A 19,724-nucleotide genomic window follows, 5' to 3' on the forward strand; every position below is an offset into this window, starting at 1 on the left:
TTATAATGTGAAAAGATGCTTGGGGGAATGTATAATTATTAAATTCCCAGTGAAGTTGACGGTAACATATCCTGCCACTGTTACTTGTTTGATAACCATTTTTGAGGGATCACTGTAAAAAATGTGTATATCGGTCAATATATTGATATCTGAAAATTAAAATAAACCAACGTTTTCCCAAGTGTCTGGAAGCGCAGCTTCCGGTTGTGGCTAAGCTAGCTGTGTCCTTTTTAAAGTGTCTTCTGTTTCTTCGGACACATGAAAGCAGGCGGGTCGGAGAATCAACGATCCTGCTTTTGATTTCGATTAACAAAAGTGAAAGCTCATTTCAATTGATTTTTGATTTAGAATCCAAATCGTGACACCCCTAGTTAGTACATTACTTCTAACGTCTTTGTTAGATCCAAACTTTGGTGCAAGACACATAACAAACCTCTCAGAGCTGGTCACAGAGCTGCAGCAAGGCAGAGGCTATAGATTCTGTAATTAGCTCTTGCCTCAAGGGGGCACCGGGGCTAAACACATGACTCAACAGATAAAAGGGGACAACAGAGACTTGGTACAGACAGAAGCTCATACTGTAGCTCTAATGCTGACTGATCCGTGAGTCCTGGTCCTCCAGAAAGAGCAACCCCCTCATTTTCTCCCACTTTACACCAGCGCAGGCCCGGGCTGGTTTCAGAAACATCTGGAACTGTTCTCTGTGGCAGCTCTGTGGGGAACATGGAGGCATTCCTGCTCCCACAGACTGCAGAGGGAGGGAGAAGGGGGAGGGGGGGTCACAAAAACTGCAGCAAACTGCAACTGCAGCAGAAGGAAAGAAGAGGAAGAAAAATGGTTCCTGTCCACCTATAGTCTTCATCTGGTGCCACCTGGTCTGTGGCATTTAAATTGGGGAAGTTCCAACACAACACGCTCCTTCATGCTTGGATGGGGCTATACAGTGAGGCCCAGTGCATTATTCTTCAAATGAGGTAGGACAAGTCACTTGTTCAACCCTCTGAAGTTCCACAGGTTCAGTCTTGCTGGCAGGAACGACGTCCAAAGGGGAGAAAACAACATCAGGTGGGGGCTCAGAGCAGAGAGCGTGGGAGACGATGGAGGGCAGAGAGGAGAGGTCCACACAGATAGAACCAGGCCTTCCTGTCAGTCACTTCTCCAGCAGCTGCTTCCTCTGCTGCTCCCACAGGGCCTCCAGGTGGTCCGCCCTCTTCAGGGCAGCCTATCAGAGGACAGAAAGATGTTTATACATGCTGTCGATCATCTTTCCCCAACTGTGTTTTCTTTTCTTACTGATCATGGCCTGACAGAAAGACACTCTTCAGGCCTCTCACCTCATGCTGCTTCCGGAGACTGTTGACAGTTTCTTCCTTCTTCAAGATGGCTGCCTTCACTCTGCCAAATCACAGAAAAAACGACATTAAACAGGGGCCATTAAACCCGAAATCCTCTGAAAAGACACACACCAACCCAGAATGTATCATGTGCGACAGAGCTCTGTTGTTGTCCAAAAACACACATCAATGACTGCAACCACACTGTTGCACCGAGTGACTTGTTCCTTCATCACCATGAACACTGTAATTTCTTTCGACTCAATCTCACAGACACCATCCAGCTGCCCCAAATACTCACTAAAACACCAAAAGTGTGTTAATCCGTATCTGAAAATAGTTGCAGACAAATGTACTATTTCCTCCTGTTTGAATAACTTTTGCGAAAGATTACAGTGACCAGCTGTTCTAGGAATTTACTGAGCCTTTTTTATTTTCTACAGGCCTTCTTTAAAGATTGTCTCGGACAAGGCAGGGAAGCCATAGAGTATTTAGAGACCACCTAACACATTGTACATTTTTGTCTTTTTATAACAAAAAAAAGACACAAAAGTTCTCAAATGTCTTGTCCACAACCCAAAGATCTTCAGTTAACTGTCATAATAAACTAGAAAATATTCACATTTAAGAAGTTAGAGTCAGAGTATCTGGCCCTTTTAAAAAAATAAATAAATACTCAAACATTTGAGCCTTTCCACTGAAGCATAGGTTTTATAATGAGATTTATAACATCATACAACATCACACATAAAGTGTAGATGTCATATAAACTGCTCATATAAAAATCTGCTTCTAGGGAGACAGAAAAGCCACATTGAATCCCACGTTGACAATAATCAGGTCATCTTCAGAATAGCTCCAACACTCCTCTCTCCTCACATTTCTCTTCTTTGAGAAATTGGCAAAGCAGGCGCCGAGTGGACCGCTCAAGTTTCCACCTTTTATTAATGTTGAAGCGCAGGTTTAAAACATGTGCCAGGATTCCTTTTCACACCTTGAACAGAACAGATTGTAAAGAGCCAGTTGGCCTCCAATAACATTTATTTAATGTTGCTGCCCTAAATCCTGAGACAGTCTTTTCTCAGACGCACAAAGGAGTTTCATATTGCTGATGGAGATTTACAGATAGTGCTTTGGGCTTTGTTACTTGGGCAGGACTGCCCATTCTCCTCAGGTTATTTATCTGAACCATATCTCCAATTACAATTAAAGTAACACACCACCATGCTTGCAGATAGGTATAAAAATGACTTTTTTTTTTTTTTAAATGTCATTTTATAACTCCATAGACTGTCTAGTCTAGTCTAGTGGTTTTACTTGTGTTATTAAGTTATTTGGGGGTGAAACCTCTGTGGATGGATGGATGAACCTGGATAAAACTAATCATTTCAACCAAAACTTTATTCAGTTCATCTTGTCATCTTACCGTTGATGGACTTCAGCCAATTCCTCCTCCTTCTCCCTGGTGACCCTCTCCACCTCCAGCCGCAGTCTCGCTCGAACTTCTGACACTTCCACCTTCATCCTGCGGTTCTCTTCCTCTGTCAGCACCAACCGGTCAGCAAACTCTTGCCTGATCACCTCCGCCAGGCTGCGGCGCTCATCCACCAGCTTGTCTCTGGTCTGAAGAGACAAGTTCAAAAGGAATCTGTTTTATTTTTGTATGGTATTGACATTTGAATTGACTTTAATGTTTTCAGGGACTGGCTCCTGACCTGAGTGATGTCTTTGGTCTCCTGTTCTTTCTGTCTGAGCAGGGCCTGGAGTCTCATCAGCTCTGCTTCCATCTCCAACTGCTGCTTCCTCAGCTCTTGTTGTTTCTCAACGGCTGACCTCTCAGAGCGCTCCAGCTCCCTCAGCTCAGACTCGTATTTTTCCCTCACACGCTTCAACCTGAGAACAGTGTCAATTGGTGGTTAGTGCTCAGTAAAACTTTTGAAACATTTGGCGAAGCTGAAGAGACATTGTGCAACTAGGATTTGCAAAATACAAGGGAAGAATATGCACATCAAAAATGATTCCTTTACGCAACGGAAATATTTTCCGCGTATGTAGATCTGGTATATTAATATTCAATTTTTTGTCCGGGAGTAGATGCATGCTTCCCTCTCTGTAAAAAAAAATGTAATTTCGATTTTTGGCTGAACCGTCCCTTTAAAGGGTAAATATTAGAAGTGGGTGTAACTGTCGTATCACCTGTTGTCAGCCGCCCTCTCACACTCCTCTTTGTCCTTGCTCGTCTCCTCCTCCAGCGTCCAGATGGCGAGCTCAATCTCTTTGTCGCGCTCTCGTCGCAGGTCTTCTTTGAGCTCACGCTCGCGACTCAGCAGCCACACTTCCTGTGTACACACAAAACACACATATCTATAAGATGGAAATATTGGTTTAACCTGGCACACCCAGGTTCAGAAACATCTGTCATTAGTTCCTTATTGGTTAATTTGTTCCTAAAAACAAATATCTCTACAGTGAAAGTTCCTGCTTGGATCACTTACAGTTTAAATACTGTCATAAAAAACCCTCATTTATTGACCCTGAAACTCAGATATATAGGTGATCCACACCCTGAGGGTTTCATCTAAATTATATTTAAGTAGAGTTGGAAAGCACCAGTTGATCTCACTTTGCTGCACTCCAGAGAGCTGGAAATATGCCACCTGCTAACGTCACAACATACGATGGAAAAAGACCATTTTTAGCAGAGAAGCTCAGTTCCTGTTTTTTTTTTTTTTTACACTGATAGTTAAGTTTATCCTCTTGTATTTGAAATAGCTGCACTCAAAACACTAGAAATCTTAGAACAAATATTTACAAGGTATTCTGTGAATGTTACACTTCACTGTGAACAAAAGAAGAAAGTGGCTCCACAGACTCACAACAGAATGTCAACAAACCTCTTTTTTCTTGTAGTTTTCTTCCCAGGTCTGCTTTTCGATGTCTAAACGGTCTTGTAACGCCTTCATCTCCACCTAGTTACACAACAACAACAACAAAATTCAATAAGCATATAGTGCTTGTGCAAACTGTCGAAGATATCTGATGGATGTTGTTCGAGGTGCGGATACTAGACAGATTTTTGAGACAACATGTTAGAAGATTGTGTTGAAGTGTGAAAATGAATGATTCTGATGTTATTCTCATCACCTGATGTCTCCTCTCCTGCTCCTCTCTGGTCTTGTCCAGCTCCTCTCTGAGGGCTCGTCCAGCCAGAGAGCTGTTCTCCTCCAGCTGCCTCCGCAGGTCCTCCAGCTCCGCGCGCTGCCTGGAACACAAAAAACAAAGAAGAACCTTCAAACAAGGAACCAAAATGATCCCTATATACGTACATCTCTTTATTCCTCCTCTTTTGAACCTACCCTCCATAATCGGAAGTGTCTTTATGGGCCAGCCTTTGAGTCTTGGCCAGCATGTAAATTGTTTGGTTTGTTCCCGTTTCTACCAGCTGAGCCATGTTGCTAAACTTCAGTTTGAGATGATTATTCCCTCTTGTCTCGATCACTGTAACTCTCTTTTTACTGTCTTGGCAAGACTTCCATAATTCCATGCTTACAAGTGGTTCAAAATGCTGGTTTAGGCACCTGCCTACATTAAAGTGCTACTGCTGCCACAGAACACAAGTAGAACTTCCTAAAAGGTTCCCATTTTAAGAAAAGAAAATCTATAGGGGCGACATGTGTCTTATCTTCACTGCAGATTGTAGGGGAGAAAGACTTACAAGCACAAACACTCAGCAGGAGCAGGATGGTGGGGATTAAAGGAACAGTTCCTCTACTCTTTAATAACCATCTCTTACCCTGAAGCTGCTCCAGTAAAAATTCCTCAACATTGTGCCAACATTACCAGACTAGACTGGAGCCAAACCATAACACTGGACTAAACACATTGAAGTTTTTTCCACTGATTCAGCTTCTAATTCTGGAGACTACAGTGAGAGTTTCTGGAGATGTCTCTTTCACGATAAACGACTCTGAATTATGTCTTCAGACGTTCGCTGTGGAATGAGACAGACAGGTGGCCTTTGACCTCACCTTGCAGCCAGCTGAGCCAGCCTCTCTTTCTCATCTGCCACCTCCTTGTAGAGACGCCTCCTCTGCTGCTGCAGCGACAGCTCCTCCTCCTGAAGCTGCTTCTCATATCTGATACATAAACAAAGACACACGCATAAACACACCTGAATGTGACTGTACACAGGCTGCTGAAATTTAGATAAACACTATGATTATTACACACTGGCAGAGCACACAAACATGTGACTGATTAATGAAACTCAAGCTAACAGCCTTTAATCCAACAGACTCATTAACACAAATGGAACAAGATCATTCTTCAAGAATGTAATCTCTGTCTCTCTGTGGGTCACGCTGCCCTCTTGCCAGTACAGGCAGCATGATTTCAGTGCTTCCAGAAATAGTCATGAGGTGGATGTTGAATAAACTGTTAAGACTGAAGGCCATCTCTCTAAAGTTTTAATGCATTAAGCACTACACAGGGTGCTTGGTTTGTAAGACCTTTATTTTGAAGCTGCTTCCTGTTTAGTTTTTCCTTTATTTCAGATGCGGTTGGATGTTTTTCCAGTTTTATTCTTATCGCCGGCTCTGAGCTGCCATCAACAGTAAGGTTGTGTTAAGATTCTGTAAATCTGCGATTTAATTTTAATTTGGTCACGATTCGATCCAATTTTTCAGTTTTAACATTCTTTTTTAGCACTGACGGCTATGCCATTGTTGAACTATTGCATCTGGATGTGTAAAGATCAACAGATCATTGGTTTTGTGCCATGACAAATGTCATTCAGATTTTTTAATTCTAATTTAAAATGAGAGGGGTATTTTACAACAACAGCTTGACTTTATCCTGGTGGCTTTGTGCAGGTCAGGGTTCGGCAACTTCAAATAATATTCCACCAAAATAAAGATTTTAGAGTTCAACAAAAAATACCAGCCTTCAGGGACTCGACAATAAACAACAAAAGACAGAAGTTCAGTTTGTTACAAATCAATAAAAGATCTCTGGAAAAGAAAACAAACGAAACATCTCCGACAGCCAATCAGGTTGGGATAAGTGCAGGCTAACGGTAAGCTAGCTGTATTGTCTTAAATGTCTTTTATGTTTTTTATGTTTAATTTTGGACATACACAAGTATTTGTGTGTGTGGTGCTTGCGTACTCATAGTGTCTATGAAATACACAATTATCAAAGAATCTAAATGAAATAAGAAAAAAATATATAGATGTAAGTACAGTATAGTGATGACTGATAGTGATGTGACAGCCTACCTCTGTTTGGCTAGCTCCCTCTCTCTCTGACACTGCTCCTCCTTCTCCCTCTCCAGCTGTTGGCGGAGCTCCTCACACTGGCGTACGTAACGCTGAGCCGCCCTGTCGTCCGCCTGCAGCAGCTCTGCCTCGTGAAGTGTCCGCAGCTTCTTCAGCTCCTGTTTGTGCTTCGAAATCAGCTTCTGGATCTCTGGCTCCAGACCTGAGGGAGGAGGAGGAGGAACAAAAAACAGTTAATGTTCTGCAGCGAGTCAAGGCCTGCAGAATGATTACAGCTGGGATGAACAGTATGGGATGAGTCATGTTTATTTAAATGAAGTCTGATTATCCATCAGTCAAATCAGGCAAGCGGCTTATTTGAGCTCTTAGTATCAGTGAAAACAGAGATTACTGATCAAAGAAGTACATCAATTGTGGGTTCTTAAGCCCTGTGACTGTACAAACACCTCATCAACAGTGGCTCAACTTACTGACTTTTCACTGAATCCGCTCATTACAAGGAGGAAACAGAGGAACAACATGGTAAGTTACTGGAAACAGAACTGTACCTCTTTGTTCTTGCTGCCTTTAAAAAGCCAGACAATGCAAATCCAGCAGCTGGATATGGTATCATGATGATTTTAAAATATTTTGTTTAATTACTAATCCAGTGTCTGTATAAACAACATTTTCATACATCTAACCGATACAACGCAGCATGCATCTTTAGTTCAACAGCAGGTTAATCTACCAGCTGCAGGAAGGTCAGAGGCCTTACAGAGTTGATATGAGCACTGAAAAGAAGCTGAAGTCATGTCGGCTGAAACATCTAAAGACATAGCATTAATCAGCTATCCAAGCCAATGTCTTTTCCTAGATATCATCGTTTAACCACATTACCCACAATGCAAGTCGACCTCCCACAGCTCTGTCAGAGATTCTGGTGTGTTCTGCTAGTAGCGGCTAATAAAGCATCGACCCGTCAGTCTTAAGCAGAGATGAGCAAAAGCTACTCTTCAGACCCAACCGATTTGTACTTTACCTTTTTTGTAACCAATTTTTTCACAAATGCATTAGTACTCCCCAAGACCAGTAAACTGACTGATGTGTAAAAACATCCCTAAAAACATTCTTTTATTGTCAAGGAAGCCAATCACACAAAAATCACAATATGACCAGACTCGGTGCAGTTACGCCTCAGCTGCCCCACATAAAGTAGATCAGGGATTCACATTGTGTATCCTAAAACAATAATGAGGAGAGGTCGCCTGTGATGACATTATGCCACATTGCTGCTACAGGATGCATTTCATCTGCACAGCAGAGGATTTTGATAAGGGCAGACAGAAAAAGTTTCCCCAAAGCAGAGTGGACTTACTCAGGATTACATTACACACATTTGCTTGTTTATGCCCTGATCTTAACAGAGCTTTGGTAAAGATGTTTTAATCTCGGGTTTCCGCTGTGAGGTGAGGCTCTGTTTACCTTTGACAGTGATCTCTTTAATCTTCTTGGTTTTCTCGTCAATCCATTTCTCCCGCCGGATCTTCTCTGTGGCGCTCATTAGCTCTTTTAACTTCTTGATTTCCTGCGGAGGGAGGGGGTGGAGGAAGGAAGAGGGTAAATTATGGTGGTTTTGTGTCATAGTTCGGTGGCACTGTAGTGATGAAGACCGCCGATGCACTAGCAGCAGGTCATTTGTTCTCTTTAAAGCAAAGAAGGTACTTTGTAGGTGAAAAAAGTAAATTAAAAAAATCCCACACAGGTAATCTGAGGAAGAGGAGGGCAAAACAAATCCTGGGCAAGACAATTAACCTAATAACAGAAAGCAATGTAAACTTTATATCTAAATCTAGTGATAAATGAGAAAAGACTGAGGAGACTCACATGCAGACAGACTGTCCAACAGAAGTGGAGAGGGACAGACAAATGAATGGAAGAATGAACGGTAGAATGAGAGAGATGAACGTGCCAAGGATGACTGCGTTAGAGGAGAAAAAAAAGTTACCTCACACAAGGGACCCAGAATTTGCCACACCTAAAAGCCAGGAAAAAACAGATATACAGACACGGACAGAGAAAGACAGTGAAGAAGAAGAAGAGAAGGGGAAAACAGAGAAAAGACAGTTAGACAAATGCAGCACTGCAAGAAAGCAAGTTACAAAAGATGATCACACAAGAAGCAAAGCAGAAGCAGAGAAGCAGAAGTTCTTTGCAGTGAAAACTTCAGGGAAACATTAGACTGTTATTGGTGGGAAGAGCTTGTCCATCTCACCATTTCATGCTGCTCCTGCATTTGTGCAATCTTCTTGGTGTACTTTTGGTCGACCTGCTTCAGTTCTCCCACCACTCCTTCACAGCGCTCACTCAAAGCCTTTTTGTCATTGATCAGCTGCAGAAAGAACATATCTTAGACCATGAGGGAAACATACCACATCACGATATCCAAAATATATCCAAAATCTAATCCAATATATAGTCTATTATCACAACAACGATATAATATTGACATTGCCCAGCACTACGCTGCAGTATGTATGTAGACCTACCTGGTCAATGAATGTGAGATGTCTCTGGATGGTGGCTTCATATTGTTCCTTCTGGAGCTGGAAGTTCCTGTTCAGCTCCTTCTCGGTCTCCTTCACATGTCTCACCGTCAGCTCCCTCTGCTGGGCCTGATGGACAAGAGAGGAGACAGAGAAGATAAACATACCTGAGGTCAAGAAATTGTCATCTACAGCAGCTAACGAGACCAAACACTTGACATTAGACGGTATTGTAATGTGTGCATTTCTCTCACCAGTGCAGTCTGCAGCATATTCACGGTGCGCTTCTTCTCATCCAGCTCTAGCTTGATTCTCATCATGGAGCTGGTGACCTCAGCAGCGGTGGCAGACACCTGCTCGACACCAACCAGCTCCTCCTCTGACAACACAGCCTGAGATCACACAGGAAACATTCAACAATTAGTCGACACAACAGCAGGATTAACATGATCTGACCACAGATGAAGATTTGGGTTGACTGACCCATCTAAACCATCTAGCTCCAATTTGAATAAACATATTTTCCAGATTGGCTAAATGAGCCTCACTATTTATGGGAAAAACATACAACCATAATACTTAAACATATGTCAAGGCTGTCTGAATCAAATATAAAAACAGGCGGTTGTTGGAATGGGAACCAAAGCTGCTCATTAAACAGACAAAGAAATAAAAATGTGTGTGCTCCAGACGCTGACCTCTCTGTGCGACCCTGAAGTAACCGAGCGTGGCCTCTCCTGTTCGGACTTCTCCATCTCATCCAGGAAGCTCATGATGCTCTGCAGCTTGGCCTCAGAGAGAAGGGCGCCCCCGTCTGGCAGCGCAGGGTGGTGACTCAGCTGGCCGTGACGCTCAAGGTTGTCGGTGGTCAGGGAGTTGGAGTCTCCGTCCTTTAATGAGACACAGTAATGAAATTATTTGATTAATACAAAAATACTACGTAGTACAACATTATTTATACTTTAGATGATAGACATGTGGCACTGAGGAAGTCTCACCTCATCTATCCAGGCGTATTTCTCTTTGTGGTAACACTTTGGCTCTGACAGCCTCTCTGGCTCCTCCTCTAACAGCTTCAGGGTGTCCAGCAGCTCGTTCAAGGTGGTTTTTGACTGAGCTCTGCTGGACAAAGCTCCCTGCCGCTGGTCCTCCACACTCACTGACCTCTGCAGGATCTCCTGGAGCACGGACAAAACAAACATGCTCATAAAAGAGACCAAATAGCTGTTTAACTGCCATAGCTGCTTTAAAAGTTTGACGATGGATTACGGATCAGTGATTTTAAAGTGCAGTTGAACGTTTTTAACCACTCACCTGAGAACACTGGGAGCCTCTGCAATTTGACAAAGCTGGGGAAACTGCTCTGAAGCTGGAGAGTTCACCCAACTCAGCCACAATATTCAAATTGGAGTCTGTGGAGACATTAAACCAGCAAAGTTATTACAGAGTTTCCATGTTTAAGAAAAATCTACACCCTTTTTTGAGCAGAAATCTTGACTGTAGCTGCTAAGCTAAAAGTGTCCACCGGACTGTGCATTGAGGGTGCAAATAACACCTTTTCAAATTAATCTGGGCTCCCGAGGTTTCCAGAGACTTGAATTGAACCAGATGAGCTTTATTTAGACATTATATTTTTTTTTCAGTTGTTTTTTTTACACATTCTAAAACAAGTCCCCATCTACTTCAGTTGTTTAGGAGAATGCTGTAACACTGTTTTACTATGAAGCTTCAGAAATGTTTTGTGGGCCTCAACACTCCACCTGACTTTCCATCAGCATGGAGGTGAGGAGATAATGACTGAATTTTCATTTTTGAGTGAAGATTTTCTTCAAAAAGGCCACGTGTTTAGCAACCATAACTGGATATAAGATGTTTTTGGTGTTCATGATGTAATGCTCCAGAGACATACTGTTCATACCTGTGTTTTTAGCCTTAACATCTGTGGGTGACATCGGGCTGTTGTTGCTCGGTGAGGCTGGACTTTTGTTGATTGGGGAAATTCTGGGCGTTTTTCTGCGTCCAACCACACCCGTCTGTCTCTTGTTTTCCATCTCCACCTCAGCTGCGTGCTGCACCTCTGCAACCCGCTGAGCTCTTTTCTGCTGCAGCTCCTGCAAAACACCACCAGGGGGAGACATTAGACAATCAAGAGAACCAAACTTAGTCACTTTAAAAACATTGCTTTAACTCTGAATTAGGGTTTTCAATAAGGTACTCACATCAGATGTGATCACCTGGGCTGCAGCGAGGCGGGCCAGACGAGCTTTCTCTTTACGAATCATTTTCCTGTCGTTCTCCTGATGCTGCTGCTCTAAGCAGATGTCTACCTGCACTCTGTCCTCCTGATCCTGCAAGGGGAAAGACAGAAAGGATGAAGTTAATGTCAGGAGAAAGGGAAGGGAGAGAATGAAGGAAGTGAGGAGCTTAGATGTGAGGATGCAGAGTTATTTACCTGAGAACACTGAGAGCCTCTGTTATTGGACAAAGCTGGAGAAATGGCCCTGAAAGTGAGCTCACTGAAGTCAGCCACAACATTCAAATTGGAGTCTGTGGAAACGCAAAACAAATCAATACTTTATAACAACACAATCCTGATCTCATCTCATAACAAACATGATTCTAAATTATTGAAAATGTAATTAAAGTTAAAAGAATGCAGATCAGAGACATACACACCTGTGTTCTTAGCTTTCACATCTGTGGGGGACATCGGGCTGTTGTTGCTCGGTGAGGCCGGACTTCTGTTGATTGGAGAAATCCTAGGCGGCTTCTTGCGTCCCACCACACCGGTCGGCCTCAGGCTTTCCAGCTCCACCTCAGCTGTGTGCTGCCCCTCTCCAACCCGCTGGGCTCTTTTCTGCTGCAGCTCCTGCAACATACCAGCAGGGGGAGACATTAGACAGTGTTGCAATTTAGGGAAAGTGTTTACAAACACGCTTGATTCAAATGTTTGAATTTGAGCTACATGTCAAGAGTACGGGTCATAAAGTGTTAAAAAGGGTTTCAAGCGCAAGAGCTAATGAAGTAGATTTGGATCCAAATGTAGGTCACTGTGTCAACTCATCATATACATTAAGTTACACTGGGTTTTGGCCTGAGATGAGTTGACTATGTTCTGTTTGCAGTGCTGCTCTACAGATTTTACTTTGTTCTGAAAAGCCTCAAGAGCAGTTTCACAGATGAGAATCTCCACTTCAAGACTAAAATGTATTTAAAGAAAACCTTTTTTACAAGTTGGGGGCATGATTTTAAAGATGTGGGCTTTATTGGGGCTGAGCAATATGTAAAAAATTTAAAAAAAATAATATTGCAATTATTTTGACAGATATTAAGATTGCGATACAAGTCACGTTTTAGTGGGAATGGAATTTCAGCATTACGTATGAACTGGAAAAAATATAAAAATGATGTGATTGTTGCTGAGGTCGAAGCATGTTCCTTCATGTCTGGTGAATATGATTTGTAGGCTGCAACTCTCAGTAAAACCACAATGCTTCATTTACAATAGCACATGTTAATGGACACATTTAATGGACTTGAATATTACAACTGTTGTGATTTTGATAATATTTCGATTGATTGTGCAGCCCTAAAGTGTACTAAGTCAGATATGTCGGACAAAAGATGCTTCTGATTTAAAATATGTCTCCATTATGTAAGTGGACTGCTGGAAGTAAACCCCATGTGAGCACCTGGATGGCAGCGAGGCGGGCCAGACGAGCTTTCTCTTCACGAATCCTTTTTCTATCGTCATCCTTCTTCTGTTGCTGCTCCAGGTGAGTGTCCTCTTCTGTTCTCTCCTCCCACTCCTAGAAGGGAAAGGCACGGATAGTGTTAATGCAGTAGCAATAGAAAGAGAGAAAGATAAAACCAGTTTAGACCATGGAGAATGAGAGGCAGCCTGGGGACAGATGGATACCTTTCTTTTACTGGCGAGGATGCGTTTGAGCGCTGCCTGGTTAGTGTGTTGTCTCTTGGCATGGTGTCTGTACCAGCGTTGGATAGTGAGGGCTGCCTGGTTCACCTGCTGAATGAACCTTGAAAAACAAAAAGAAACTGATATGAGTCACAAAGCAATTGACAAAAGAACATCAACTGAACAGTAAACACACAGTAGAAACACTATGAAGGCAGCCATCTGAAACTGTTTCGTGGGTCTGACCTTTCCGCCTCCTCTTCAGTGACCTCCCTCCTTCGAGACAGGACGGGACTGCCGTGCTGGGCCGACACTGGAGATCTGTTGTTGGATGTGGGGGAGACTGAAGAGAAATTCTTCTGAGACTTAGTCAGGGAGCCGTTCTCTAGTGACACTTCGTCGTTTGCTGTGGCCTTCAGGATGTTGCTGAAAGAAAAATATCATTGGAAATTTTAAGAAATGTCACCCACGAGTCCTTAAATATTAGAGCTCAACTGAGGTGAGTTTTACTGAAGTTGCTGATAGTTGATATCTCAAAGTGATATCCAGTAGGTTTGTCTATTTTGCTGTAATGTCATAACATTCAATATCATTTCAAGCACTTAGAGAACATCACAATAAAAAGTCTTATTATGATCATAATAGTACACCCAGTAAGTCTGACTTTCAACAAACCACATGATACTGATTATTTTGTAGGCAGCCAACACTGAATGGCTGATGTCAAACATTTTTGCTGCATGGCCAATATCAGTCTATTTCATTGGTTTAGACCTAATAAAACCTCCAAACCATATCAGGCGAGCAGATATGTTAATTTCAGGACATACTTAAAGGACGGCTTCTGGTTGGAGCTCTTAGGCGTGAGTGGTTTCTCAGAGTAGTTGTTGTGCAGGATGGTGGTGACAGAGTTCCCCACAGCTCCCTTGTTGCTCCTGGGAAAAACATAAAGGCACAATGACACTTCTGACTTACAAACTAAGGAAAGCTTATGTGTTTGTCATCAATTTGTGTTAAGTATTTAGAATGCCACAGCCCTTATTTTCACTTCACCCCCTTCGAGGCATAACAGTAACTGATACTGTCTTCATCTCAAACCCTGCCCACACAAATCTTTTTTTGTTTGACAATTTTCTCGGAAGAAAACCTCTGTGTGTGGGTGGAATTCCTGAAGGCAGTATCAGCTGCTGTGATCAACAGGTATGAAACATGAGAAGAAGGTAGAAATCCAGAATGCTGCAGTGCAAGTAGTCACATTGCTGATGTTGGGCTTGTCCCTGCTCTACACGGACCACTTCCTTTGTATGTGTCAGCACAAGTACTCGCTTCCCACCTGTTGTTGGCAGTGAAAGTGGCAGCCAGGGCGATGCCAGGCTCCCGTTTCTTCAGGCTGGTGGGAGAGTCTACGCTGCCAGTGCTGCGGGAGCTCGAGTGCAGGGGGAAAGCTCTGGGCTGGTCGTCCTGAAAGGAGGGAAACACACACTGGTTACACCCTGAACTACTGTCAAATTTGATACCCATAAAGCTGAAATCTGTTTAATGTTTGGACAGGTAGAAACACTTTCGGTAAGCTTGGTCAACCGGTATTAGCTACGCCTCTTAACTACTTAGCATAGATAATATGATGATCAGGATTAGGGGTGTAACAATTCTTAAACTGAGGCCAAAGCAGCAATACAAAGGTCTTAGTCACGAGTTGTGGTTCTGGAAGACACCTGCTGCCACTGCTGCGTCACAATTCAGGGCTGACCCCTGTCTGTGCTAAGACCACTGAGGTCTAATGAAAAAGGCCTCTTGGCTGTCTCGAAATCTAAGCTTAGAACCAAAGGTGACCAAGCTTTTGCAGGTGTGACTCCCACCCCCTTTTCTTAAAAAGCACACTTTGTTCAGTAATGTATATTTGCTGTCTTTGTAGTTTTTATTTGTTCTGTTATAATTATTTGCTTCTCTTTTTTACCAGGATGTTCCACGTGGTTCTGTCTGGTGAGGCCTTGCTGAGGCTGGCCAGTTTCTTGCGTCCATCTGAGCTGCTGTCGAACAGGGACAGGTAGTCCTCACTCTGGCCTGGACTGTGAAACACAAAAAAACCAGCCACAGGTTAGGACCGTTGTTTTATGTAGAGCAATACTACAATATACTTTATGCCATCAACCAAAGGGTCACTGAGGGAAACAAAATACACAGTGTGATTAGGATTAAAAGGTGGATTTAAGTGGATTTTTGGCTTCTCACTCTGTCCCTGCCGCATCTTTCTGCTGTCAGTGGGGAGCAGCTCTCATTTTTCAAACGCAGACCATTAAACCAGCAAAATAAAACAACAAAAAATGCCTGAAAAAGTGGATGATATATTCGTCCAATCGCCCGACCTGATTGGAAGAACATAGGATTAAAAAAAAAAGGATGACATGTTTTTGGTTTTTTTTGCAATTTGGGTAAACTGACTCTTTACAAGGCTAATGTGGTAGCAGTGACCCGAGAAGATTATTTTAAATCTGTCCTTTTCAGTGGGGGAAAAGCACATTCAGGGCTCAATTTCAATAAAACAAGGTCTTAGTAGTGCACAACACACAATTAAACAACTCGAAACACAAAGCAGGGACCTTGAGTCGTGCTTTTAGTGGCAGCTTTTGTGATTAAATCTTGTAATGACAGCTGCAGAAACGGGACTCATCCCCTTCTCTTCTCCCCCACAAGTACTGGAATTCAGTATGTGGCAGCTGACCGTCTGCTAGGGGGAACTCCGTTATGGATTCCATGTAAATGCGTGCATGCATATGTTGATCCCGATGGCCTGTCATTCATCCTTCAAATAGCCTTACACACCAACACCTCCATCATGAGGCACAGATGTAGGGTGACCTCCTGTCTGGCTTGGCCTCCGCTGGTATCTGAACTGCAGCCTGCCTGCGCTGTGCAGGCTGATTCTGTCTGGTTATAAATGAGCGTGCGAGTGAGCGTGTGTGTCTTCGGGGGGGTTGAAGCCAGCTGGCTCAGTGAAAAGCTATCTGACAACACTATTCAGGCAGCACATTCCTCTACTTTTCAGAGAGAGATGCATGGCAGGGAGGAAGCAGTGGAGAGGGAGAGGGGTGCTGAGTGACCCACTGACTGCCTTTAAGACTTGGAGGGGGTATTTAGTATGTCTTCAAATTTAAAGCCCCTCTGCTCTGCATCCTCAGAGGCAGTGAGGGGAGGGGTTAGTGGCGGCAGCTGCCGGACAATAGAACCAGAGCGTGCACACACACTTCTCCTTTCACTGGCTCCTGGTGGAGGGGGTAACCTGACCTCAAGGCCCTGGCCCTCCCCCTCTAACCTGGAACAAAGCAAGTTCCTGCACCCCGCGACCTCAGCAACAGCCGCCCCAGCTTCCCTCTGCTCTTTATCATGCAGGAGCTGGCGCGCCACAATTCCCATTGTCCGAAGTGCTGGAGCTTCAGGGCTGCCAGCTGTTGCTCACTGAAGAGAAGCACTCTGGTTTTAAGAGCAAAGACTCCACACGGGCTAACTGAGCTACAGAGGCTGTTCCAGGTTATACACGACTGTCTGACTCACATTATCTCAAATACATTCTTTTCCCTCATTTCCAATAACACGGCCTTCATATTTCAGTAGCATGTATGTCAATATAAAGGTCATTTGATGATCTGACTGAATCTTAAGAGCAACTTTGCCCCAGGGCTTTGCAGAGAGCTTGTAACAGCACATACTGTTCTATATGCAGTTTAGTTTGTCAATGTCAGTGATAAGGAATGAGGAAAATAGACTCAGAGACATGAGAGGGGATACTGATTTTCACTGAAATATTTCTGTAAATGTGTTATGAGTTTGGGTGGAACAAAAGATCAATATTGTACTGCTTCCTCTTGCTATGTGAGTATCGATACACTGTATTTGTACCATTTGTACATATTTGTATTAATACATACATGCGCTCTGAACAGATTCCCCTGACAGTTTGCTTTACCAGAGTCACTACTTCATTCACTCCTTGTGGTGTAAACGTCTGTAAACTTAATTTACACAGATTGAAAAGAATTTACTGAGCCATCCTTTAAACATATTGCCAATGAGTGGCTTTTTTACACTAAAATGATGGTATACATTGATATGGACAAGATGCAGTCAGTATGTGCGTTACAGAGACACTAAGCCTAGACTCTCTGCCATTTTTATACATTGTTTAATCTCAGTTCATGTCAAATTCTGTGAAACTGACACCACAATGCAGTGAATAAAAACATAATTCTTGCAATTTGCAAGACTCCCTTGCAATGTAACGATTATCACAGAATCACTGTATCATGATATTATTGTTAACATTGCAAACATATTGTGGATTGTATCATATCGTAGGTTACAGTGATTCTCGCCCCTACTTACAAGCATTAATGGTTACAGTGTTATTACAGCAGGAGGTGTGTATGGATGTGTGTGTTTGTACCTTAAACTGATGTTGGCCTGCTGATTAACCTGAGTGGTGCTGTTGGACCTCCTCAAGTTCTTGATGGAGCGGGAGCTCCCGAAGCTGGCATCGCTCTGTGGATTTAAAAGGCTTGTTATTGAATTATAAGATCTTTGTGCAAACATTACACACTCATCAGCATGGAGAATACTGAAGCAAGCGACCTCAGGGACTGTCCTGATTTTTCTCATTCCTGCATCTTGGATAGATTATCTCAACTCATAAATAATCTGCGGTACAAAAGCACACATGTGGCAGTTACTCACTAGAGTGTTGCGTTTTCCTCTGCTGTCACTCGCCACAGAAACAGACACAGACCGAGAGAAGTACTTCCCAGGTGATGCACTGCTGGGTCTTTTGGACACAGAGAGCTGGGAGCCTGACAAGCTGAGGTCCAAGGCATCTCCTGAGACACCTGTCGGGATGGATGAAGGGCTGCGTGTTGTATGCATCCTCTGGAAAGCTGGAAGAGAGTAAAACAGGCTTGGATATAAGACAGGATGGGCCACACTTCTCACTTCCCTAGAGATTCAGTGGGCACAACCACAACAACAGAGGAAACAGCAGCCACTTTTCCCTTGACTGTTTTGTCTCCCAGGGTAACGATCAACAAAACCACTCACTATTTTTACACCAGCTGGGAAAGGAACTAGTGCAAATGAGTAACTAACAGTACTTACATGTGTTAGGTGCTGTATGGGGCTTTTAACTGTTCATCATCTTAGCTACGAACCATGATAGTTCATTGGTTATTTGCTTGCTCTTGACAACATTTTTACCATACACACAACAACACTGTGGCAGGTGTATGTTAGCTCTGTTAGCTAACGTTACCATCATCAAAATAAGACTGTAAAGCATGACATTTATGATACACATTGTTAAAGTACGTATGAGACAACACTGGAGCTAAAATACAGCTGTCGTTAGCCAAAGCAAGGTATGCTAACATAATAATACTTGCTAGTTGTATAGCTCATGGTAACGTCAACCCTACAGTAAGCTAGCACCATTATTACACCGTTACTAATGGTAACTGTAGCCCGTGATAACGTTACCTTGTTGACTATCCCGACTGCTGCACATCGGGATGTTTTGCAGAGTAACGTCATTAAAAGACGATGGCTGACTAATTAAATCACCGCCTCGTTTGAGACAGCGTTAACGACTGTACTCCAGTCGTTATTAAGTTGTTTGTGAAGAGAAATAAAAACGGTGGGTTTTCAAATGAAGTCTTGTTAAAAGCCAGCGTTTCTAGCTAACAGTTCACGTCTTTAACGTTGCTCGCATCAACAACAAAAACATGCTGGTTGCGGGGGGGAAAAAAGCAAGTCAGCGGTAACTACTTACTTTCAGAAGCTGGATGGCACCATCGCTGATAAGCTCCAGTACGCTTTCACGGCTTTAATTCCCAACACGGTCCCCTGATACCCAGCGAAAGTGCTCCGTTGACTCAGTGGACAAATACGGGGAACCAAATAACGCGTAACATCATCTCTGTGGTAACAACACGGATCATCCCTGCCCACCGACGAATGTGATTGGTGGAGAGAGAGCATTGTCTCTTCGTTCGTCCATCTGATTGGCTGGACGGAGCTGTCTGTCCACTATGCAGCTTCCAAAGGGGCATGTCTCAAGCAACGGTTTGGTTGACTTTGCAAAGATGGCAAAGTGACATTTTTCCAAGTTATCTGTGTTGTTGGGAAATTCCTCCACAGAAAACAAAGTTCCACTTCATTTATTAAATTTATTTATTGTTCCCTGACACCTCATTAACAGATTGAACATGACATAATAAAAAAAAGGCCTGCTTTACTTATTTATTTCACTTTCTCTCTCATTTGAACCCTTAACCAATAAGACATCTCAAAATGTAAACACTATTTGCATCATTGAAACTGATCATCCTTTTATAGTCTTACAGTCAATTGCAATCCAGATATGCCATAAGCAAAATGTATCAGTAACAACAAGAATCACATAAAAGAAAGATAAACTAATAATTCATCTATCAGTAGAAATTATTCATCTCCTTCTAAACTCTACAGCAGCCCTCCACACATCAGCCGCCTGCTCGAGGTTGATGTCCTCCGGCAGAGAGTCGAGCTCCAGCAAAGGTGGAAGGTCTTTCCTTTCCAAATGGCCCTCTAAGGTGGACCTGATGCTGGAGACAGCAGGGAGGGAGGGAATGAAGAAAACAACTGTTAGCAC

The 19,724-nt window shown here is 43.1% G+C and overlaps 2 protein-coding genes across 2 annotated transcripts in view; both read right to left on the reverse strand.

Annotated features, from left to right (window-relative positions):
• Positions 1 to 965: 965 nt before the first annotated feature.
• cep131 (centrosomal protein 131) lies at positions 966 to 18,948 on the reverse strand. Its single transcript, XM_073489958.1, has 29 exons — positions 18,864 to 18,948; positions 17,780 to 17,976; positions 17,493 to 17,587; positions 15,009 to 15,120; positions 14,385 to 14,512; positions 13,882 to 13,986; positions 13,298 to 13,477; positions 13,055 to 13,172; positions 12,828 to 12,944; positions 11,812 to 12,004; positions 11,588 to 11,682; positions 11,355 to 11,483; positions 11,054 to 11,246; positions 10,450 to 10,547; positions 10,134 to 10,313; positions 9,834 to 10,025; positions 9,390 to 9,527; positions 9,139 to 9,264; positions 8,865 to 8,981; positions 8,075 to 8,177; positions 6,611 to 6,812; positions 5,363 to 5,470; positions 4,479 to 4,596; positions 4,229 to 4,303; positions 3,531 to 3,673; positions 3,050 to 3,227; positions 2,761 to 2,957; positions 1,335 to 1,395; positions 966 to 1,222 (listed from the first exon to the last, which is right to left on the reverse strand). Exons 2-29 carry the CDS (start codon positions 17,963 to 17,965, stop codon positions 1,151 to 1,153), a joined length of 3,759 nt encoding a protein of 1,252 aa, XP_073346059.1. The 5' UTR covers positions 17,966 to 17,976; positions 18,864 to 18,948; the 3' UTR covers positions 966 to 1,150.
• Positions 18,949 to 19,246: 298 nt separating this feature from the next.
• Positions 19,247 to 19,724, reverse strand: part of rnf213b (ring finger protein 213b) — a 30,756-nt gene continuing 30,278 nt past the window's right edge. Inside the window, exon 64 of the mRNA XM_073490245.1 lies at positions 19,247 to 19,677. Coding sequence (XP_073346346.1) covers positions 19,539 to 19,677 — 139 coding nt within the window. The 3' untranslated portion in view covers positions 19,247 to 19,538. The remainder of the gene's footprint in view (positions 19,678 to 19,724) is intronic.

The sequence above is a fragment of the Pagrus major genome, chromosome 20 (genome assembly GCF_040436345.1).
Source record: "Pagrus major chromosome 20, Pma_NU_1.0".
Lineage (NCBI taxonomy): Eukaryota > Metazoa > Chordata > Actinopteri > Spariformes > Sparidae > Pagrus > Pagrus major.

Excerpts from the sequence above, each read along its gene's own strand:
- cep131 (XM_073489958.1), bottom strand. The coding sequence starts at position 17,965 with ATGCATACAACACGCAGCCCTTCATCCATCCCGACAGGTGTCTCAGGA. Across the intron at positions 10,026-10,133 it reads AATACGCCTGGATAGATGAG|GACGGAGACTCCAACTCCCT; the intron begins GTGAGACTTCCT and ends GTCTCATTAAAG. Across the intron at positions 9,265-9,389 it reads ATATGCTGCAGACTGCACTG|GCCCAGCAGAGGGAGCTGAC; the intron begins GTGAGAGAAATG and ends CTTGTCCATCAG.